General features: G+C 44.0%; 1 protein-coding gene across 11 annotated transcripts in view; it reads left to right on the top strand.

Moving 5' to 3' along the window:
• The window catches only part of ppp1r12a (protein phosphatase 1, regulatory subunit 12A), a 212,502-nt gene that overhangs the window by 102,005 nt on the left and 87,149 nt on the right, over positions 1-23,348 (top strand). For all 11 annotated transcript variants that reach the window (XM_070900112.1, XM_070900111.1, XM_070900119.1 and 8 more), the window contains exons 4-9: positions 13,438-13,597; positions 14,207-14,351; positions 16,550-16,624; positions 19,552-19,640; positions 20,323-20,477; positions 21,669-21,796. In XM_070900112.1, the coding sequence (XP_070756213.1) occupies positions 13,438-13,597; positions 14,207-14,351; positions 16,550-16,624; positions 19,552-19,640; positions 20,323-20,477; positions 21,669-21,796 (752 nt within the window). The remainder of the gene's footprint in view (positions 1-13,437; positions 13,598-14,206; positions 14,352-16,549; positions 16,625-19,551; positions 19,641-20,322; positions 20,478-21,668; positions 21,797-23,348) is intronic.

The raw sequence follows: 23,348 nt of genomic DNA, 5'->3' as shown, positions 1-23,348 counted from the left end.
CAATATTATTTAAAAAGAAAAAGATAAAGATGAGTATTAACTTGACTCGTGGTAAAGATTTGCATTTCTACAGTGCTTTTCACAACCACCTGACGCCCCAAAGCACTTCACAGCCAATGAAGTACTTTTGAAATGTAGTCACTGTAGTAATGTAGGAAACGCAGCAGCCAATTTGCGCACAGCAAGCTCCCACAAACAGCAATGTGATAATGACCAGTTAATCTGTTTCATTGATGTTGATTGAGGGATAAATATTGCGAGGACACTGAAAAGAACTCCCCTGCTCTTCTTTGAAATAGTGCCATGGGATCTTTTATGTCCACCTGAGAGTAGACGGGGCCTCGGTTTAACGTCTCATCAGAAAGACAGCACCTCTGACAGTGCAGCGCTCCCTCAGCCTAAATTTCTGTGCTCAAGTCTGTGGAGGGTGACTGGAACCCACAGACCTTCTGGTTCAGGTGAGAGGGGGCTGCCCGCTGAGCCACCGCTGACAAACGAACAAACCTCATCAAACTAATTAATGCGTTATTCATCTCATTGCTGTTTGTGGGAGCTTGCTGTGTGCAAAATGGTGGTCACATCATTGCACTCCCGAGACGTTCTTTGTATTTGAAGTGCTTTGGAACATTTTCGAAGGGTGCACGCGCCATCTTTTGATACACTTCTGACACAGGTAGCACTGAACAGGTGAACCCCATTTTACATTGGATTTGAATTTAAATTTGTCATTGGTTGACATTAGTAAATCTTTTATTACTTTTGAATGTTGTTTTACTTTCTTGCTATTGATAAAAATCCACCATAAGGAAACATGCGTTTCTTTTGTTCAAACCCCTTATTATTTGAGCACTGGCACCAGTAACTTGGTCCGACAGCAGTGAAATTGTGAAAGCATTGCTTGCAAGAGCCCAGCAGTATACAACATCGCCCTCTGCAGGCAATTCTTCCAGCTCTCTGAAAAGCTCTTTGTTGACCCTAACTTGTAAATTAAAATAATGGTGTAACATAGCATCCTTCACAGCAATGATATAGTTTCTGTACAACAAATGTTATACCACAGAAACAATTCTGGTTTTAATAGAAAATGCCTCCTTTTGAGGGAGAAATTATTTTATTTTGAGCATTTGTCTTTCACAATTATTTTTTTCCAAAAGCTGTATGACTGCAGAAACACATTTTTCCCTTCAGGGAATTTTAAGGGGATGAAACTGGCCGTGATGAAACTGTTTATGATTTAATATCTGTATAACTGGTAATGCATCTTCGATGGGGTGGTGGGAGGAAGGAAGCGGGGGGGGGGAGGGAGAAAGTTCAAAGGTGTGGATAAACAGAAAGGCTTGGGGATTTGATTATTTAATTCCTTGAATTGAAGTGCCCTGGGGTGTTTTACATAAGAACATAAGAAATAGGAGCAGGAGTCGGCCAAATGGCCCCTCGAACCTGCTCTGCCATTTAATACGATCATAGCTGATCTGATAATTTCCCTGCCCGCTCCCCATAACCCATTTATCCCTTATCAGTTAAAAAACTGTCTATCTCTGTCTTAAATTTATTCAATGTCCCAGCTTCCAATGTCTCTAAGGCAGCGAGTTCCACAGATTTACAACCCTCAGAGAAGAAATTCCTCCTCATCTCAGTATTAAATGGGCGGCCCCTTATTCTAAGATTATGCCCCCTAGTTCTAGTCTCCCCTGTCAGTGGAAACATGCTCTCTGCATCCACCTTGTCAAACCCTCTCATAACCTTATATGTTTCGATAAGATCACCTCTCATTCTTCTGAATTCCAATGAGTAGAGACCTACTCAACCTTTCCTCATAAGTCAACCCCCTCATCTCCGGAATCAACCCAGTGAACCTTTTCTGAACTGCCTCCAAAGCAAGTATATCCTTTCGTAAATATGGAAACCAAAACTGCACGCAGTATTCCAGGTGTGGCCTCACCAATACCCTGTATAACTGTAGCAAGACTTCTCTGCTTTTATACTCCATCTACTTTGCAATAAAGGCCAAGATTCCATTGGCCTTCCTGATTACTTGCTGTACCTGCATACTAACCTTTTGTGTTTCATGCACAAGTACCCTCAGGTCCTGCTGTACTGCAACACTTCGCAATCTTTCTCTATTTAAATGATAACTTGCTCTTTGATTTTTTTTCTGCCAAAGTGCATGACCTCACACTTTCTAATGTTATACTCCATCTGCCAAATTTTTGCCCACTCACTTAGCTAGTCTATGTCCTGTCCTGTCTATGTCAAAGGTGCTGTATAAGTACACATTGTTGAACATGTAAGTGCAAGTAGGTAATGCCTTGAAAGGAAAATAGCATTTTAAGTTTTAGAAATAGGGGCACAGAATAAAAGAGCGAAGAAGTAATTGTTGGTACAAGACGATATTTGACAACAGATCGAGTCCCGTGTGTAGTTAATGTTTTCTCTCATTTGTATTGGGTGCATGCCCCTTTAATGGGATGCATAGCTCAATTAAATTTTCGTGCATGCAAGGCTTTTGCATTTAAACACCTGTAACCCCACAACTCCAGACCATTGTGTGGCTGCGCAGTTTAACGAGAACATTGATGCATTTTTGGGCAATTCATTAGTGGAAGGGCTACAGAAAGACTACAGCTTAGATTCACCAGGATGATGGATGGCATGGATGGAAAACTGTCGTGTGAACAGAGAATTGAGACACGAGGACTATTTCCACTGGCTAAATGGAGATTTAATGGAGGTTTATAAAATTATGGAGTGTTCTGATTGTATCAGCCGTGGTTCAGTGGGCAGCACACTTGCCTCTGAGTCAGACGGTTGTGGGTTCAAGACCCACTCCAGGGACTTGAGCACATAAATCTAGGCTGACACTCCCAGTGCAGTGCTGAGGGAGTGCAGCACTGTCGGAGGTGCCGTCTTTCGGATGAGACAATAAACTTTCTGCTCTCCGGTGAATGTAAAAGATCTCCTGGCACTATTTCGAAGAAGAGCACGAGAGTTAGCCCTGGTGTCCTGGCCAATATTTATCCCTCAATCAAGATAACAAATTCTCTGTTCATTATCATATTGCTGTTTATGGGAGCTTGCTGTGCGCAATTTGGCTGCTGCGTTTCCCATTTTACAACAGTGGCTGCACTCCAAAAGTACTTCATTGGCTGTAAAGCGCTTTGAGATGTCCGGTGGTTCTAAACGGCGTTATATAAATGCAAAACTTTCTTTCTTAAATGGAGATAGTTTTTCCACTCATTTGGGACTCGATGAGGGATCATCAATTTAAAGTTGTCTGTGAGGACAGAGTTGAGGAGAAATTTCTTTACATGGGGAGGTGTTGGAGCATGGATGTTTTGGAGCCGAGACAGTTGTATCTTTGCACAGGCACAATGACCAAATGGCCACCTCCTCTACTGCACACTTAAATGAAAATGCATGAATTTATAAAAGTTCTTTTATATTTGTCAAATAAATGGTATTTTGGTGTTTGAAATGAGACCTAGTTCCTGCAACTTCGGATGTTTCTTTTTGAAACTAAAATCTATCAATCTTGTAGCTCGATGGGCAAATGCATTGTGCAGTAGAAAGACCTGGATAGTTCCAATATCGCTCCCTGATCTGCTTTAAGGTCCCTGATCCAAGCTGTGACCATGGTAAGGGCATTCGGTATATGTTTCTTATATCTACATATAAAAGCTACAACCATTTTGTTAAGGTCCATATCATCTTTGCAGTAAGTGCTGGTCAGATCGGTCTGCTTCTTGTGCAGAGCACCATTCGACAAAAAATAAATTGCATTCATATAGAGCTAGCTTTTTAAACCTCAACATTCCAGAGCACTTTACAGTGAATGAAGTATAGTCACTATTGTAATATAGGAAAATGTGGCAGTCAATATGCACACAGTAAAGCCCCACAAACAGCATTGAGATAAATGAGTAGATCATTATTTTGATTTAGTACTGTTGATTGACAGAAAAGTTGGCTAGCACACTGAGAATTCCTCTGTTCTTCGAATAGTACCATGGGATCCTTAACATCCACCGTAGAAGGCAGATGATCTTGGTTTAGCATCTTATCTGCAAGACGGTGTCTACATAAGAACATAAGAAATAGGAGCAGGATTAGGCTATTGGGTCCGTCAAACCTGCTCCGCCATTCAATAAGATCATAGCTGATCTGATCTTGGCCTCAACGCCACTTCCCTGCCTGCTCCCCATAACCCCTGACTCCCTTTGACAGTACATCGCTCCATCAGTACTGCAGTGTAGTGTCAGCCTAGGTTATACGCTCATGTCTCTGGAGTGGGTCATGAATTCACAACTTTATGGGCCCAAGTTTCCGATATCCGCTAGAACAGCGCACCTCCGAGAGGCTCGCCTAATTTGCGTAATGAAAAGCGCGCCAAAAACTTACCTCGTGATTCTCCGAGTTCAGCAGGCCTGTTCAGCACTCAGCGCGATGCAGAACAACAGTAGGGGGACGGAGCTACAGCCCTGGGCCAAAAAGAGTGCTGGTAGCTGCGCGCATGCGCAGTAGCTCCTGGTCCCCAGATTCTGTGTGCGTGTGCTGCTGGCTGTGTGGGAGGGGCCCGATGCGCACAGGCCCTAGCCCTGGCCGAATGGGCTCCTGTAGCGGGCAGAGTGCCGATTTCTATCCTGCAGCACACAGCCCCTAGCCCTGGACGGGCTCCCGAACGGGTAGGTGAGGTAGGAACTTTTTATTTTTTATTAATTGATTATTGAATGATTTATTTTTTATTTATTGATTTATTTATCATTTATTATTGATGGTTCTTTATTTTTAAAAGTGAAGTGTTTAATGCCTTCAAAAATCCTCTAGCTTCCCTCTAACTTCCCTCCCCCCCACTATCTCTGGCTTACCTGCACCTAATTCTAAAGTGTACGCAAGGTTTTTCTGAGCGTACAACAGTCGACACTTACTCCGTTCTAAGTTCGTTTGGAGTAACTTTTCGGTGCCTAAACTTGCAAAACAGGCGTAAGCGGCTGTTAACGCCCCCTTTTGGAAAAAAAACCTGAACTAAAACAAAACTAAACTAGAACTGGAGCAAACTAAATGCCGAGAATTGCAATTTCTAAGATACACCAAACTAAATTAGTTGCTCCAAAAAAATAGTAGCAACTCCACCCGAAACTTGGGCCCCAGATAAAAGAGTGCTATCCGCTGATCCAAGGCTAATAGTGTTTGAGAATGACCGCCTTAAGCGTGGAGCAAGAATAAATGGAGGTGATACGTTAACATTACTTGCTGGCCTTGGAGGTTTTTCTCGACTGTCTGGATCGAGGTTTTGGGCTGTATTGGTGTTTTGAATGTTCATTGCTGTTGCTAACTTCCTGTACCTGATGTTTTCAATATGTGTACATAAGAACACAAGAAATTAGAGCAGGAGTAGGCCATTTGGCCCCTCGAGCCTGCTCTGCCATTCAATAAAGATCATGGCTGATCTGATCATGGACTCGGCTCCACTTCCCTACCCACTCCCCATAAACCTTCATTCCTTTATCGCTCAAAAATCTGTATTTCCTCAAATATATTCAATGACCCAGCCTCCACCGCTCTCTGGGGCAGAGAATTCCACCGATTTACAACCCTCAGAGAAGAAATTCCTCCTCATCTCGGTTTTAAATGGGCGGCCCTTTATTCTGAGACTCTGTCTCCTAGTTTTAGGGCCTGTTTCATCTATGATAAACAAATGTCGGAGAACTCTGGCTGTATGAGTTCCTCGAAAGACCTTGTACTTTCTGTCTTTCAGTGTCGTGCTACTCGTAGCATGGCTTGTTCGTGCTTCATTACTCAAGCCGCTGAACTTGCCCCACCAGGTTCCTGATCTTGACCACACAACTGCTGGAAGATATTGGCTGTCGGGTATCCCTCACATTGAGGGAAAATTGTCCCCAGGCCTTTGCTGCAGCCCATCGCACAGCTGGATGGGCTGCTAGTTTTGTGTTCAAGGTTCTATATGACAACCTTTAGTGCATGGTTCAGGAAGATTACAGTCGTGTACAATTGTTCATCATCATAGGCGGTCCCTCGAAACGAGGATGACTTGCTTCCACGCCAAAAAAGGATGAGTTCACAGGTGTTTCAATGAAGGACCCGAACTACATCCTGAAGGGTGGAAAATGTCTACGCGTGAATTTTTTTAACGTGTGGAGGCCGTTGCACACCAGCCACCACACGGGTTTGACAGAGCTAGGTCTTGGTCCAGTGACAAAGATTACCCAAGACGACTGGGAACCAGCTCTGCTGCCACAATTGTTCACCCTCAAATTGAAAGGGGAACTGGGATGTCCCCCACCCCTCATGGATTACATTTATAATTCTATTGCCTCGGCTGCCGTTTCATTATCATGAGATTCCTGAAAGGATCTACTTAACTTAAATGAAATTGTATTAATAAGTTGAGTGCTATCTGTGTTTTCTGCAAATGAGAAGAACAAACGGCCAGAATTTTCCAATCAGGTTTCAACCGTTGACTCCTTATCCACTTCTGCAGGTTACTGTAGGTTTTGGCTTTTCGATCATGAGATGTAATTCTGTGAATGGCAATTTGTGCGCTGGAATTGTGGATTGCACACTTTATATTAAAAGAAAAATAAATCTGGCCAAAGTGTTTAAATACATATTAACTATGCATGAAATGGCTGCGGCAGTGTTTCTTTTGCTGGGCTGTGGGTGAGGTTGGCAGGACCCACGTGTTGCTCATGGCTGGACACCTAGAAAAGATGTGGTGGGCTTCTGCCTTGAACTGCTGCAGTTGTTGTGATAGTACTCAATGGCGATGGGAAGTTTTGGTTTTTATACACAGAATTACATCGCATGTAAAGCACAGAAACAGGCCAGTCAGCCCAACCAGTCTCCGCTTTTGTGCTCCCTACCAGCCTCCCCCCAATCCTACCCCATCAACATATCCTTCTATTGCTTTCTCCCTCAAGTGTTTATCCAGCTTCCCCTTAAATGCATCTGCTATTCGCCTCAACCACTCCGTGGTGACGAGATCCACATTCAAACAACTCTGAGTGAAGACATTCCTCTTGAATTCCTTATTGGATTTGTTAATGATTTATTTTCTATTTATGGCTCCTAGTTTTGGACTCCTCACAAGTGGAAACGTCATTCACGTCTTCCCTGTTGAACCCCTTCAGAATTTTAAAGAACTCTACCAGGTGACCTCTGCGACATAGTTGTAACTTTTATTGTTAAGGTGTTGGACTGCACTTATGATGAATTTATGACCTGAATCAATAACTCACATCAGACCCAAATTTTTCCATTTACCGCACCAGCCATCGGTACAGCTCCTGAGACTGAAGTGTCAAATCACTGCTGGTTTTGTGCTAAATTAAAGTACACAATTTCATTGCGCAGATGGCACTTCGAGATGGCAGACAGATTAAATTCAGGTTTTAGAGGTGAAACAACAATATGCTAACTAACCAGCCAAGTCTTGAGCACTTGAGCAATAATGAACATAAGGAATCTGGTGCTGACGTTTACCTTTTTTGAAAGCTTGGACTTTTTGAAAGTGATTCTAATATTGGGGTTTATTTAAATACTGGAATGGCTGTAACTTTCTCACAAACTACAATATTGGTAGTTCATGAAGTCATCCATTGCTCTCAACATCACAGGCAGTCCCTCGGAATCGAGGAAGACTTGCTTCCATTCTAAAAATGAGTCCTTAGGTGGCTGAACAGTCCAATATGACAATCACAGCCCCTGTCACAGGTGGGACAGATAGTCTTTGAGGGAAAGGGTGGGTGGGACTGGTTTGCCGCACGCTCTTTCCGCTGCCTGCACTTGATTTCTGCCTGCTCTAAGCAATGAGACTCAAGGTGGTCAGTACCCTCCTGGATGCACTTCCTCCACTTAGGGTGGTCTTTGGCCAGGGACTCCCAGGTCCATTGCTCTATAGTGGTCTTGAAAGCTGGTTTAACACACAGTTTTTCTTTGCGTGTTTTCTCTTGATGTACATTCATGAAAGTGCAGCAACTCTTGCACATTTCACCTATTCATTCCACTTGCTTCATCCCCCTCTTCCTCCCCCACCCCCGATGTGTTATCACTTTGTTTTCACCTGCCAAAGAGGTAGTTGGGAATAGTTCTGTTTGAACATGGTCCTTTCTGGAAACAGCAGCGGTCATTACGAGATACATATGAGAACCCACATTTGCCCTTCTTATTAACCCAAAGTGAAGGACCTGCACTGTGCAGTTTTGGCTTGACGTCTTGCAACTGGTATTCAATTGAGTGAGCAATATGATTAAATATTCCGTTCACTGCTGCAGTGATTTGACATGTTAAGTGCCAAATCTGTTGTGCCTGGATTCCTTTCTACTTCACCGTTTAGTTATTTCAACACCATATACTTGTGCCTCCATTTGTTCTGCGAGTGTGTGGTGACTTGCATTTATCCGTATTGAATTTCATTTGCTATGTATTTGCCCAATTGCAGATGTTACTTCACTCCTTTTTTATAAGAAAGAAAAGACTTGCATTTATATAATGCATTTCACAACCTCAGGATGTCCCAAAGCGCTTTGCAGCCCATGAAATACTTTTGGAATGTAGTCACTGTTATAATGTAGGAAACGCAGCAGCCAATTTGCGCACAGCAAGCTCCCACAAACAGCAATGCGATAATGACCGGATAAGGTGTTTTTTGTCATGTTGGTTGAGGACACCGGGGATAACTCTCCTGCTCTTCAACATAGTGCCATGGGATCTTTTACAACCACCCGAGAGATCAGACGGGGCCTCGGTTTAACATCTCATCCGAGAGACAGCACCTGAGGCCCCGTCTGCCCTTTCAAGTGGATGTAAAAGATCCGATGGTACTAATTTGAAGAAGAGCAAGGGAGTTCTCCACGGTGTCCTGGTCAATTTGCGCACTAACTGCAATGTGATAATGACCAGGTAATTTGTTTTTAGTAATGTTGGTTGATAAATATTAGCCAACACCATTGCAAGAATTCCCCATCTCCGAAATAGTGTCATAGGATTGTTTACCTCCACCTGAGGGGGCAAGCGGAGCCTCAGTTTAATGTTTCGTCCAAAAGATGACACCGCCGACAGTGCAGTGCTCCCTCAGTACTGCACTGGAGGTTTACTAGATTCCTGGCTGCTTTATGCGCCTTGGCAGCTTCCCCGAGTTTGACATTTGCGATCTTGACCAGGTTGCATTGGCTTTCTGCATCTACATCTTGAATGTAATCAAGAAACTGGAGGGATGCACCACTGATTTATGTAGTACTGCTCACCTCCCAACCCTGACATTACTTGCTGAACCAGTGTTTAACTGGAGTCTCGGGAACAGAAGTTTATCAGTTTACAACAATTTAATCAAGAGTTATCAACAAATATTGCTGCCATCTTCACTCGTGTCTTGCCATGGAAGAGATGGTTATTGTATGTTATGTTGCATTTGAAGGGATAAAATGGTATTAAATTTTGGGGGAAATGGTGTTTTTAAAAAAAAGTTTCAAGTTGCATTATGTAAAATAAATTTTGAAATCTCTCAATTCACACTCAATTGGCTCTTGTAATGCTGTCAGAAATAAACGTAACGCAGCCAGTGGCTGGTCTTCAATATAGTAAGGGAAGGTGAAGTGCTTCTTCCATCAGATGATCTTTCTTCTCCGTTTATGCAAGCTGCCAGAACCCTTGTTCATTGGACTGTTTTTAACTCTGGTTAGACAGGAAGTGCACACTCCCTTAGCAGAGAGGTCAGTAACCAGGGGGCACAGATTGAAAGTAAATATTGGTAGAAGGATTAGAGGGGAGCTGAAGAGAACTTTTTTCACCCAGAGGGTGGTGGGGGTCTGGAACTCACTGCCTGAAAGGGAAGGAGAGGCAGAAACTCTCATCGCATTTAAAAAGTACTTGAATGTGCACTTGAATGCCGTAACCGACAGGGCTACGGACTGAGAGCTGGAAAGTGGGATTAGCTCTTTATCAGCCGGCACAGACACGATGGGCCAAATGGCCTCCTGTGCCCTAAATTTGTATAATTCTACTTGAGATTTAAACAGTATCACAGCCTTGTTTTAGGAACTAACTCAAGGTTCCATTTCTTTTGCCCATATATAATTTTGCCTAACAGTATAATAGATTTGTCTGCATCTGAAAATATCAGGCCAGGTAAATGGTGTGGCTGTCGACTCTTTGGCCAGTTGATGGCTTTGCATTGGATAAGCTAAACCCGTGCCTCTTTACAGATGTTGACAGACTTGCTGTGTACTATAAAGGAGTTTTATTTCAGAGGATTACATGGGATAAAAGGCATGGAAACAGGCCATTTGGCCCAACCAGTCCAGGGAAGCTGGCCTCCACGTTCAACGGATCATCCTCTGGTATTTCAGCCACCTCCAGCATGATCCCACCACCAAACACATCTTCCCCCTCCCCTTTCAGCATTCCGAATGGGCTACTCGCTCCGTGACACCCTGGTCCAGTCCTCCATCGCACCTAGCACCTCCTCCCCCTTCCCACGGCACCTTCCCCTGCAAACGCAGGAGATGTAACACCTGCCCTTTTACCTCCTCCCTTCCCACTGTCCAGACCTCCAAACACTCCTTCCAGACGAAACTGCGATTTACTTGTACAGGCAACTCTCGATTATCTGGGCCCATCGGGGATTGGGCTATGCCGGGTAAACGATTTCTCCGTTCGAGCGAGTTGACATTACAGTTAATGCTTATAGTACTGTAGGTGTGCTCTAACCAATAGCTGTAGCGTATCTTCTAATCCTTGAATTCTAGTCCTCCAGATCTAAAGACCATTCGGCTTGTTGATTGCTTCCTGTGACTGTTCATGGCATTTTAATGAATTATGAGAGACAGTGGACCTGCATGCGAGCAGCAGCGGGAGCTGAGGCAAGGCAGAGCGCTTAAAAGCAAGGCTCAACAGGCAACATTCGAAAGGAACATCAGAGTTTCAAAGTGACGTCTCACACACGGAATTTTAAATGCGGTTACAATGGTTTCCCATTGCATCCGTGTGCGGATAATCGAGAGTTGCCTGTACTTGCAATTTAGTATACTGTATTCGCTGCTCACGATGCAGTGGTCTCTACATTGGGGAGACCAAACGCAAATTGGGTGACTGCTTTGCGGAACACCTCCGTTCGGTCCGTAAGCGTGACCCCGAGCTTCGGGTCGCCTGTCACTTTAATTCCCCACCCCCACTCCCACTCATAGGCCCCAAGTTTCCACATGATTTGCTCCTGATTTTTAGGAGCAACTGGTATAGAAATCGGAATTCTCGTCATTTAGTTTGCTCCAGTTCTAGTCAGTTAGAACAGTTTCACTTTGGAACAGAATTTTCTTTTCAAAAGGGGGCGGGTCCGGCCACTTACGCCTGATTTCAAAGTTTTGTGAGTGAAAACTTACTCCAAACTAACTTAGAATGGAGTAAGTGAAGATATTTGTACGCTTGAAAAAACCTTGTCTACACTTTAGAAAATCAGGCGTAGGTTACAAATTTAGGGAATGGCGGGGGGGGGGGGGCGGTGTTTAAAGGGAAGTTTACAAACATTAAACACTTCAGTTTTACAAATAAAGAGCCATCATCAATAATAAATGATAAATACATCAATAAATCAATCAAAAAAAATTAATAAGAAATAATTTTTTTTTTAAATCAATAAAACATTTTCTACTTACCGACTGCAGCACTGGGAGCCCTCCAACAGCGTGCTGGGATACCCCCCTCAGTGTGTCTCTGTCAGTGTCTCTATCTCTCTGTCTGTCTGTGTGTCTCTCATTCTCTGTCTGTCAGTGTCTGTGTTTCTGACAGTGAGGGAAGGGGGAGAAGGGGAGAAAGGAGGTGGGGGGGATGGGAGGAGGGAAGGAGATTGGGGGGAAAGGAGAAGAGGGAGGGAGGCTGAACGGGCCGGGCCCAAGACTTTGGGCAGGGTTCGTCTCCAGCACCAGATTTACAGGTAGGTGGCGTTGGGTCGGGTCGGGGGGGGGTGGTGGGAGGGAGATCGGTTCGGTTCGGGTCGGGGGGAGGGAGGTCAGGTCGGATCCAGTCCGGAGGCGGGGGGTGGAGCGGGTGTCGGGTCCGGTCCGGGGGGGGGGGGGGGGGGGGGAGGGGAGGGGAGGGGAGAGAGCGGGTGTCGGGTCCAGTCCGGAGGCGGGAAGCGGGAGTCGGGTCCGGTCCGGAGGCGGGAAGCGGGTGTCGGGTCCGGTCCGGAGGCTGGAAGCGGGAGTCTGGTCGGGTCGGGAGGAAGTAGGAGCTGGCCGTGGGAGGAGCCTTATTCACGCAGCCCCAGTGAGGCCATTGGGCCAGGGCTAGGGGCTGCGTGCTTCGGGCACCTCCCACACAGTTTTGGGCGCCTGGAGCTACTGCACTTGCGTGCCCACTGTAGCGCGCATGTGCAGAGGTCCCGGCACTGTTTTCAGCGCAGGGACCTGGCCCCCCCCGCTCCTACAGCTCCTGCTGCGCTGCGCCGCGCCGAGGGCCAGAGGAACTGCAGGGAGGTGGAGAATACGGAGGGTTTTTTAGGCGCACTTTGTGGCGCGAAAAACGGACGTCCAGGTCTGGACTGCGCTGTTCTAGGTGCGGCTCAAAACTTGGGCCCTGACTTCTCCGTCCTCGGCCTCCTGCACTGTTCCAACGAAGCTCAACGCAAGCTCAAGGAACAGCACCTCATCTTTCGTTTAGGCACTTTGCAGCCTTCGCGTTCAACAATTTCAAACCATCATCTCTGCCAATATTTTTTCCACATAGCAGCTGTTGATGATTTACACCCTGCCTAGACACATCTTTTGTTTATTTACTTGTCCCATGGCCATCTCCTTTTGCTTTGCACTATCATTTCTTTTGTCATTTAATCTCTCCTGCCTCCCACCTTGTCACAGACCTTCCACTTTGTTCTTTCCTCCCCTCCCCCTTTTCCCGGCCCCTACACTTGCTTAAAATCTGTTACATCTCTAACTTTGTCCAATTCTGACGGACGGTCATCGACCCGAAACATTAACTCTGTTTTCTCTCTCCACAGATGCTGCCTGACCCATTGAGTATTTCCAGCACTTTTAGTTTTTATTTCAGATTTCCAGCATCCGCAGGATTTTGCTTTTGTCTCATTATTTTTAGTCAGCACGATTCAATTTTAATTTATAAAATCTTAATTTTGCAGTTAGTAATGCAGTCTGCTCTGCGGTGCAGCCCTGTTTAGATTTCTGGCCCGGTTATAACAGTATTGCAATCCACATTTTAGATGTCCATATTTTTTTCTAGTAGTTTATCTTCACTATAATATTGTTTACTGTGCCAAAGGCCTTTTTTTAACCTGTGTCTCGATCTCTGCCTCGCTCTCAAAAATACCAAGTTTTGAAAATGTGCTGCTGATACATGCTTAACGTTAGTTAGCAGATGTGTGGTTAAATCTGCTTTTGCTAACTTGCTTTTGAATGGGTTTTGTTTATTTAGGAGTGGATATAGAGGCAGCTCGGAAAGAAGAAGAACGAATAATGCTCCGTGATGCCAGGCAGTGGTTAAATAGTGGGCAAATAAGTGACAACCGACATCCAAAATCCGGGGGAACAGCTCTTCACGTAGCCGCAGCTAAAGGCTACTCCGAGGTTTTAAAGTACGTACGTAAAACTACTTCCCTACTTATTTATCGCTAAATAATGGATTGAAATTGCAGGATGCACCAGGGTAACTTGAGTGTATCAAAATTGGAATCTGTTAAAATGGCTTCCACCTACTGATGTCTGTGCTTTTATTCACTTCATTCCCCCATAGATACCTGACGGAGGCTGGACATTTCATGATGCTTGCAAGCTATAAACGGGAGCACGAATTTAGTTATGTGTTGTTTGACCGCATTAGGTAGTCTCATTGTTGGCTCGGGACAGTTAAAATGTTGAGAATGAAAGTACATGGCCTGAGCTAAAATCTGTAAACGGAAGAGGGTTGTGAAATTCACCTGTTGGTGATTAGTTGACTGAAGTGAGCTTGTGAACACCAAAGTTTGTGCTTGTCTTGAAGGGTGTAAAATATGATCGAGAATCTATTAAAATAGTATAGTTGAGACAAAGCCTTTTTCCTGGGTTAGCATACATCTGGCTCAATTGAATTTATTTTTAAATGTACATTCAAGTTCCAAAAATAAATATTGTTAGTTAGAGATGTGACATTTATGGGAGTGTTTTTTTTTGGTAGAAGTTTTTCAAAAAGTTTTTTAAATCCACAGGCTTCTAATCCAGGCAGGTTATGATGTAAACATTAAAGATTACGATGGCTGGACTCCACTTCACGCTGCAGCACACTGGGGTAAAGAGGAAACGTGCCGAATCCTGGTAGAAAGCTTCTGTGATATGGAGATGATCAACAAAGTGGTTTGTTACCAGTTACTTTTTTGATAGCGGTAACAAGTTATTTTTTTTGAAAGTCACGAGAATAAAGTGAGGGAGATGGTTAAATGATACAAGTTTTGCAAACAGGGATTTAAGATTAAAGTAATCTGCTTGAAGTCACAGCAGCACAAAAGGTGGCGGGGAAGGGAACCAGCCGTCCCTACCCAGTCTGGCCGGCGCACAATTCCAGTCCCGTGATACATGGCGGACTCGTAATATCCTCTAATCCGTCTTTTGGATGCGACATTAAACATGTCTGCTCTCAGGTGGATGTAAAAGATCCCATGGCCACTATTTCGAAGAAGAGCAGGGGGTGTTATCTCCGGTGTCCTGACCAATATTTATCCCTCAATCAACATAACAAAAACAAATGATCTGATTATTATCACATTGCTGTTTGTGGGAGTTTGCTGTGTGCAAATTGACTGCCGCATTTCCCACATTGCAACGGTAACTACACTCCAAAAGTACTTCATTGGCTGTACAATGTTTTGAGACGTCCGGTGGACGTTAAAGGCGCTATAGAAATGCAAGTCTTTCTTTCTGAAGCGGCCCATCAAGCCACTCCATTGTAAAAACAATCGCGTCAAGAAGTCGGCCCACACCACCTCCGACGATGGGCAAAAAATGCAACTATGCAGACTATTATGCCACACTGTCCAGAATCTTGGTATCTGATAACTTGGTTTGCAAGCATTTAAATTCTGCATTTAAATAGCAGTGAGGGAGTATCAATTGGTCTTTGGAATATTGGAATATATATCGTTTGGACTTGTGTCTTTTGTGAATATTTAATTATTTCCTATAGAAGAAGATGTGTTAATCTCGTGATTAACAAACCAAGCTTTGAAAAGCACTATCGTAAGGTATTGTGATTGATGCGTGTTGTGTAAATCTAGTTTTCCCACTCCCTTTTCTTAAAGATGTTGACTCCTTGCTACTGTGACATTCCACAGGTGTGAGTCAGCCTGTGGTAGCACACTCAATTGGCTCAGCTGTGAGCCATGGCAGAGAATGTTGGCAAGATATTGGGGGTGGGGGAGCGAAAGATGTCATCAGAGGTGGAGCTGAGCAGGTTCTCGGCAGATATCTGCACGTGGACATTGCCAGCAGGGCTTGTTGCCAGCACTTGAAACCATTGATCTTTTTTTTTTTAGCCGAGCTTAGCTCGGACACTGAGGTCCATTGTAGTGCACCTATCGCAGCCCTGGCTGAATGAGGTAACTCGGCACATAGGTTTAACACCGAGCACATATGGCTCAGCTGCTCACCGCGTAAACTTGGTGTCAACATTGTGAAGCTGTGGCGCAGCAAACTGGACCAGTTCCTGTATAGGATGGGGCAGCCATTGAGGAAACCATGTAGCGACACACACGCACGCTTTACAGTGTGTTGGCACCAGTGTTAGCACTCATTCTTTTGGTAATGTTCTCATTTATCATTGTGTTTAATATTTTAGTTACACGAGCCAACATTATAAACATTTTTTTTTCTATTTTGGAGCTTGGTTGCTGAGCCGTACTAGACGTTATTTTATTGATTGTGACCCTCCAGGTCCATTTCCTTGACACACCGTTTATAAATTCTGCAACACAAAAGGCTGAAAGCAAGAATAACATTCCATTTCGCCGAATCTCAGTCTTGACATTTACACTCTGACGAGTGTTGCATCAAACGATTGGGACGTTGAAGTTGGAGTGTAAATAGAGCTTGATGGGCTTCCAATAATGTAGATATGGGATTCGAGCATAAGAACATAAGAAATAAGAGCAGGAGTTGGCCATTTGGCCACTCGAGCCCGCTCCGCCATTCAATAACATCATGGCTGATCTGATCTTGGCCTCAACTCCACTTCCCTGCCCGGTCGCCTTAACCCTTGACTCCCTTCGAACAATTGGGGCTCCATATTTCTTTTTGCACAATCTTGCAATGCCACCATGTATGAATAAATGGTTTGTTTATCACATGTACCTGCCTCACCATCGGCCCCCTCGGTTGCCAAGAAAGTGGATTTGCAAAGGGTGTGGGGTGCGTTGCAATGGCTTCTGAAACTGTCTGTCTTGCCAAGTTGGTGTCTTATTAACAATAACTCATTTTCTATTTGGCTCGTTTATATTTGGCAGAGAGTTTTTTTTCTTTTCCTGTAAACCTCTTCTGACATGCTTGAATTTTGTCCACAGGGCCAGACAGCTTTTGATGTAGCAGATGAAGATATTCTTGGGTACTTAGAAGAGTTGCAGAAAAAGCAGAATATGGTAAGTTTCTGGAACTTATTATAGTTCATCAATGTTTTATTGACTGTCTCTTGGCAGAGGGAAAGAGAAGGCAAAATTCTGCAAGAAAACTTGAGTAATGTTTTATTATGGTTGGACCATCTGTGCTAGTGTACAAAACTTCCTGTCGAGCTAAACAATAGGGAGGATAAGAAGCCCTCTGGTCTTAACATTAAAACTGGCTTGCCACATCCAGGCTGTGCACACTCATAGAGCTCCCAAGTATTCATCATTGAGACCAGAATTGGCACATTAAAGGAAACTGGGCCTCTCGCAGCCCTGGAAGACCCATTGATAGCTCCTTTTCAGTCTTTTGTTATCTTTTCAGTACATGAAGCAATAGCGAATGGGTTTTCTCAGTTTTTAAAAAATATCTTTTTCACAACTGTTATTACGTACAACTAAATATTCGTGTTTTTAAATTATCTAAGTAGAATCAGTTTGAAATTCAGGACAAAGCAGCCCACTTGATTGGCACCCCATCCACCACCTTCAACACTCACTCCCTCCACCACCGGCGCACCGTGGCTGCCGTGTGTACCATCTACAAGATGCACAGCAGCAACTCGCCAAGGCTTCTTTGGCAGCACCTCCCAAACCCGCGACCTCTACCACCTAGAAGGACAAGGGCAGCAGGCGCATGGGAACACCACCACCTTCATGTTCCCCTCTAAGTCACACACCATCCTGACCATCAGTTCCTTCGTTGTCGCTGGGTCAAAATCCTGGAACTCCCTCCGTAACAGCACTGTGGAGGACCTTCGCCACACAGACTGCAACAGTTCAAGAAGGAGGCTCACCACCACCTTCTCAAGGGCAATTGGGGACGGGCAATAAATGCTGGCCTTGCCAGCGGCGCCCACATCCCATGAACGAATTTTTTTTTTTTTTAAAGTGTGAAATCTCACCGTAAAAAAAAAACTATGTCTGCTACCGTGCGTGCACGCACACACATCTGCATGTGGACAGATGGCTTGCTTTCATTATGTTCATATTTTGCCTGTTGCTATCTCTTGGTGACACCACTCACAAGCATGGAGTCGGCTTTCACATGTAAACCTGTGGTACCCAACTTTACCTCTCCGTCGCTATCACCGAGGCCAACTTGTTTCAGAGGGAGGAAAGCGAAAATGTTTCCTCCAGCCGAATATCACCAAAACTATTCTTTTTCCGTTTCTGCTAATATTTCTTGCCTTTGGCTCCAACTCTGTGTATCAGTGCCACCAGCTGTGTGTACCAGGTTCTTCACAGTCTTGTCATTCTACTTGACCCTAACTTTACTGCTGTACCTGACATCTGGTCAGTCATCAAAACTGTATTTTTTTCATCTCCAGGCCATTGCCTGCTTGTGCCCCACACATTTTGCCCTTGCCTGCTAAGATCCTTCATCCATCTCTCCACTGCAGAAATTGACCTCTTGTGTACTCTCTCTGCCAGTGTCCTCTCTCCTTTACAGACTTTAGCTGGTCCAGAGCTTTGCAGCCGCAATTCATTCACACGCTCTCTTGTCCCCCGCCCCATCTTGCCCCTTTGGCCACCACACCTGCCGTGCCAAGTTCCACTGGCTCTCTGCCCCCAGGATATCGATTGCGAGGTCCTCGTTGTTAGATCGCTCCATGGACTTGCTGCACCTTATCCAAGTAATCATCTCCATCTGTACGTTCCAACCTAATGTTCTTCAACTCTGGATTAATGCTCTTTTGGCCCTGCCAAAGGAAAATATTTCTTTTTATCATTATATAATTTTACTTTACAGCAAATGTGAACTAAAATTGGTTTGGGATAATCCATCTTTTGATATGTACTTTTGTCCGTCTGGGGAGAGGCCAATACATAAAACTGTCCTAATCCATTTTTGTTTCTAAAGAATCAGAGAGCAGAAGCAGGTTGTTTGCTGTGTGAATTCGTCGGGATGCAGAAGCTCACTGTTGGCCACTTCAGTTCCATAAAGAGCAAATTGGCGTTTGATCTGTCATGTCCTAACTACTGTCCATCAGACAGTTGCTTGCATGCAGCAATGTCTGTATCCTTCAGACATATATTCATTACATCTTCAGTGGCGGAGTCATTGAGATCTTTACTGTCACGTGACGTTGCCATGAAAAGCTGAATTCCAGGTCCAGACTCGGTCCTATTCAAAACATCCTGTGCTCCTTGAGGTGTAAATTGAACTCTCTCAGCAATGAGTGTATACACCATGGAGACCTGGTCAATTTAACTTAGTTGCACCATTAGAAGCAATAAAGTGTTTTCCTCCAGAATGTAATTCAAACATTCGAAGTGAAAAATCTTTGCCAATTCTTTATCACAAAGTTAGGTCCTAGAGACCAGAGAACAGATTGCTTTTTTTCTCAATTTCAGCTATTGCTGCTTCTGAAATCAAAATATAATGACATTTATCATAGTAGGAAACAGCTCGTTGAGGACAGAATTTAAATTATTTTCTGTTTTGCATTGTATGGCCTGTGATTTCTCCAATGCGCAAATAAATGGTTCAAGCGATCCGATTCTAGCTTGTATCTGTAAACGTGCAACCTTCCAAATTTGTATCATTTCTATTTAAATTGTATTACAAGCTCATCTTAAAGTGGGTTGGGGTAACAAGCCCTTCAGCCTATTTTATCTCATTTCTAGAATGTCAGCTTTATCATCTTCCTGTTTCAGCATCCAGCTATTCTTTTTAAATTAATGCACTGTTGGCGGTATGGAACCTCCCTCCCCAGCCATCCGTTCCACCTGTTGAGCCAAAGAAATACTTCTGTTCCTAATTCTGCCCATAACTTGGCTAGTTTACTCGCACTGAATGGGAATACAATTATTCAAAGTTCTAGTTTGATAATTTATCACTATTTATAAAAAAAAAATTACATCTTAACTCTTGTTGAATTTTTTGTTCCGCCCCCCAAAAGCTTTTTAGTGAGAAGCAAGCAAATAAATCCCCATTGATCGAGTCCACTGGAACAATGGAGAACAACCAACAGTTAAAACCGATCAAAACGTAAGTTAAAGTGCGATTCACAATATGAGTTCGTAGCGATTGATAAGCTGCATCATTTGGGAACACACACTTATTTTGCCTGTTCCTGTTCGTGAATATGATTATTCATCGTCAACAAACATAAGAACATAAGAAATAGGAGCAGGAGTAGGCCATTTGGCCGATTGAGTCTGCTCCCCCATTTAATAAGATCATGGCTGATCTGGTCATGGACTCTGTTCCACTTCCCTGCCCGCTCCCCATAACCCTTTACTCCCTTTGCGCTCAAAAATCTGTGTGTCCACTTTAGATATATTTAATGACCCAGCCTTCACAACTCTCTGGGGCAGAGAATTCCACAGATTTACAACCCACTGAGATAAGAAATTCCTCATCATCTCAGTTTAAAATGGGCGGCCCCTTATTCGGAGACTATGTCCCCTAGTTTTAGTTTCCCCTATGAGTGGAAATATGCTCTCTGCATCCACCTTGTCGAGCCCCCCTCATTATTTTATAAGTTTCGATAAGATCACCTCTCATTCTTCGAAACTCCAATGAGTACAGACTCAACCTATCCTCATAAGTCAACCCCCTCATCTTCGGAATCAATCGAGTGAACCTTCCTTAAATACGGAGACCTGGAAATGGTGTAGGTGAAGATCGTGATGTTTGATTTTAAATCTTACTGAAATTCTTGTAACAGTAAAGAAACCCTGCTGAACGAACAGAAGATTCCAGCCCACATAGAGTCTCTGGAACAGGAGAAAGCAGACGAAGAGGAGGAGGGCAAGAAAGATGACTCCAGTTGTTCCAGTGAAGAGGAAGAGGAGGAGGATTCTGAGTCCGAAGCAGAGACAGGTAACCTCCAAGTAATTTTTAGATTCTGTTGCCCATAAATTCAACCATGGGAAGAATAATTGGACCATCTTAAAACCTCCAGTAATGTCCAATCGAAGATTACCCTTTTCTGAAGATTATTGGATATTGCTTTGTTTAAATTTGCGACGTTTGCACTTATTTAGATGAGGGATATGAATGCTGAAGAGCAGAACTTTCTCCATTTTAAGGGCTTGGTACCCCACGTCAGCATCAATCACTCCCAAGTTCCTCACAGCTTCCAGAGTCGTCATTCTCCCTACATCTATCCATGCAATGTCAAACTCATTAATTGTAATTAATGGTACTTTTAAAATTTATTAGTTCACGGGATGTGGATGTCGCTGACGAGGCCAGAGTTTGTTGCCCAAATTGCCCTCTAAGGTGGTGGTGAGCCGCCGCCTTGAACCGCTGCAGTCCATGATACTGACTGATCCATTTGTAGCGCTTTGGTACATTTGAGTGGGTTGCTTGGCCATTTCAGAGGGCAATTAAGAGGCAACCATAATGCTGTGGGCCTGGAGTCACACATATAGACCAGATCGGGTAAGGACGGCAGATTTCCTTCCCTAAAGGACATTAGTGGACCAGATGGGTTTTTACGACAATCCGGTAGTTTCATGGTCACCATTACTGATACTAGCTTTTTATTCCAGATTTATTTAAATTCCACCGCTGCCGTGGTCTCCGGATCTTTAGTTCCGACCTCTGGATTACGAGTCCAGTAACATAACCATGCTCGTGTCTCCCTATTAATGGTATTGAGGAGCAATTTTGTGCAACGAGTTCATGCCCACTAAAAACTGGATTGAGACGGCTAAAACTGTTTGATGTTGGATCCTTGCGGTCAACAGACAGGTTTTAAATTCTATCAGTCTGGCCTGCATTGAGTCTGACCCACTGCAACATGCAGTTCCCTAATATTTTAATTTTTCCCCTAAAATTTAATTTTTTTAAATGTTATTTCAGTTGGTGTGTTCTGCATTAAGTAAATTAAACAGTGATTTTAGATTTGTTCTTTCTATAAAGCTTTTCTCTTTTAAGAATAGGATGCAAAAGGATCAACGCAACAGAGTTACAAATGGAATACTACGGCCATCTTGGGTGGTTTCTAGATTACTTCTATGGGTTTGTTTAGTCATTTCTCCATTAATACGTTTACTTTTCTTCCAGAGAAAAGCAAACCGACAGCAGCTGTAAATATTGTAAACCGTATCAATAGTGGAGCGATACAGTCTGCAGCAGTGGCCCCATCAACCGTGCCCACCAACCAAGTTACACCAACGTCACCAGTGAAAAAGGTATGGGACAACCAATTCAGACTTGAAATGAGCAGCAGTGGGTGGCCTTGTAACTCTAGGAGCAGAGCTTTGGACACTCAAGTCAGAGTGTTTTGGAACTCTATTTTATCTGAGGATTCCAAAGTTCTTTCTGGGCAGGTTTACTTAATTATTAGCTGGGTTACATAAGAACATAAGAAATAGGAGCTGACGTCGGCCATAAAGCCCCTCGAGCCTGCTCCGTCATTCAATAGTATCATGGCTGATCTGATCATGGACTCAGCCCCACTTCCCCGCCCGCTCCCCACAACCCCTTATTCCCTTATCGTTTAAGAAGCTGTCTATTTGTCTTAAATTTATTTAATGTCCCGGCTTCCACAGCTCTCTGAGGCAGCGAATTCCACAGATTCACAACCCTCAGAAGAAATTTCTCCTCATCTCAGTTTTAAATGGGCGGCCCCTTATTCTAAGATCGTGCCCCCTAGTTCTAGTTTTCCCCATCAGTGGAAACATCCTCTCTGCACCCACCTTGTCAAGCCCCCTCATAATCTTGTACGTTTCGATAAGACGACCTCTCATTCTTCTGAATTCCAATGAGTAGAGGCCCGACTTACTCAACCTTTCTTAAGTCAACTCGGTCATCCCTGGGATCAACCGAGTGAACCTTCTCTGAACTGCCTCCACTGCAAAGTACAGCAAACTGCACCTTACTGCTGAGGGAAAGGACAAACACTGTTCCACATCCTGTCCTAAATCATCAGAGGAATCGAGGAAGACTTGCTTTCACTCTAAAAATGAATCCTTGGGTGGCTGAACAGTTCAATGCGAGAACCACAGTCTCTGTCACAGGTGGGACAGATAATCGTTGAGGGAAAGGGTGGGTGGGACTGGTTTGTCGCACGCTCCTTCTGCTGCCTGCGCCTGATTTCTGCATGCTCTCGGCAATAAGACTCGAGGAGCTCAGCGCCCTCCCAGATGCACTTCCTCCACTTAGGGCGGCCTTTGGCCAGAGACTCCCAGGTGTTGGTGGGGATGTTGTGCTTTGTCAGGGAGGCTTTGATAGCTTAAATAGCTAGATAGTCCTAAATAGTTCAGTGTGCAATGTGTTTGCAGCTGTCGAATTATGTAGTCATTTTGATGGCAGTATTTCAACTCTTTTTGATCTTTGCATCCTACCTTCCTGTCTAAAGAGGGGTACAGCATTGGATAGGAAAAGTAAAGATTAAAGACAAGAAACCTAAAAGGATCTGAACATTTTGCTTGCAGTTGGTACACCCAACAACAAATACTAGCAAAGAGTAAATGAAATTAATAGATTGTTATCCAAATGGAAATCCGAGACTGTTATCCAAGACTTGACATCACCACTGTCCTGGCATAGTCCATCGGTTCTTTGGAGTGAATAGATAACATACAAATTAGAAGCCAGGAGTAGGCCATTCGGCTGTTCAAGCCTGCTCCGCCATTCAATGAGATCATGGTTGATCTTCTATCTCAACTGCACTATCCCCATATCCCTTGATTCCCTTAATATCCAAAAATCTATTGATCTCTTGAAGATTGAGCCTCCACA

Source organism: Pristiophorus japonicus, chromosome 15 (assembly GCF_044704955.1).
Source record: "Pristiophorus japonicus isolate sPriJap1 chromosome 15, sPriJap1.hap1, whole genome shotgun sequence".
NCBI classification, from domain to species: Eukaryota; Metazoa; Chordata; class Chondrichthyes; family Pristiophoridae; genus Pristiophorus; species Pristiophorus japonicus.
Note: the sequence above shows the minus strand (reverse complement) of the source record. Positions and strands in the feature narration are given on the sequence as shown.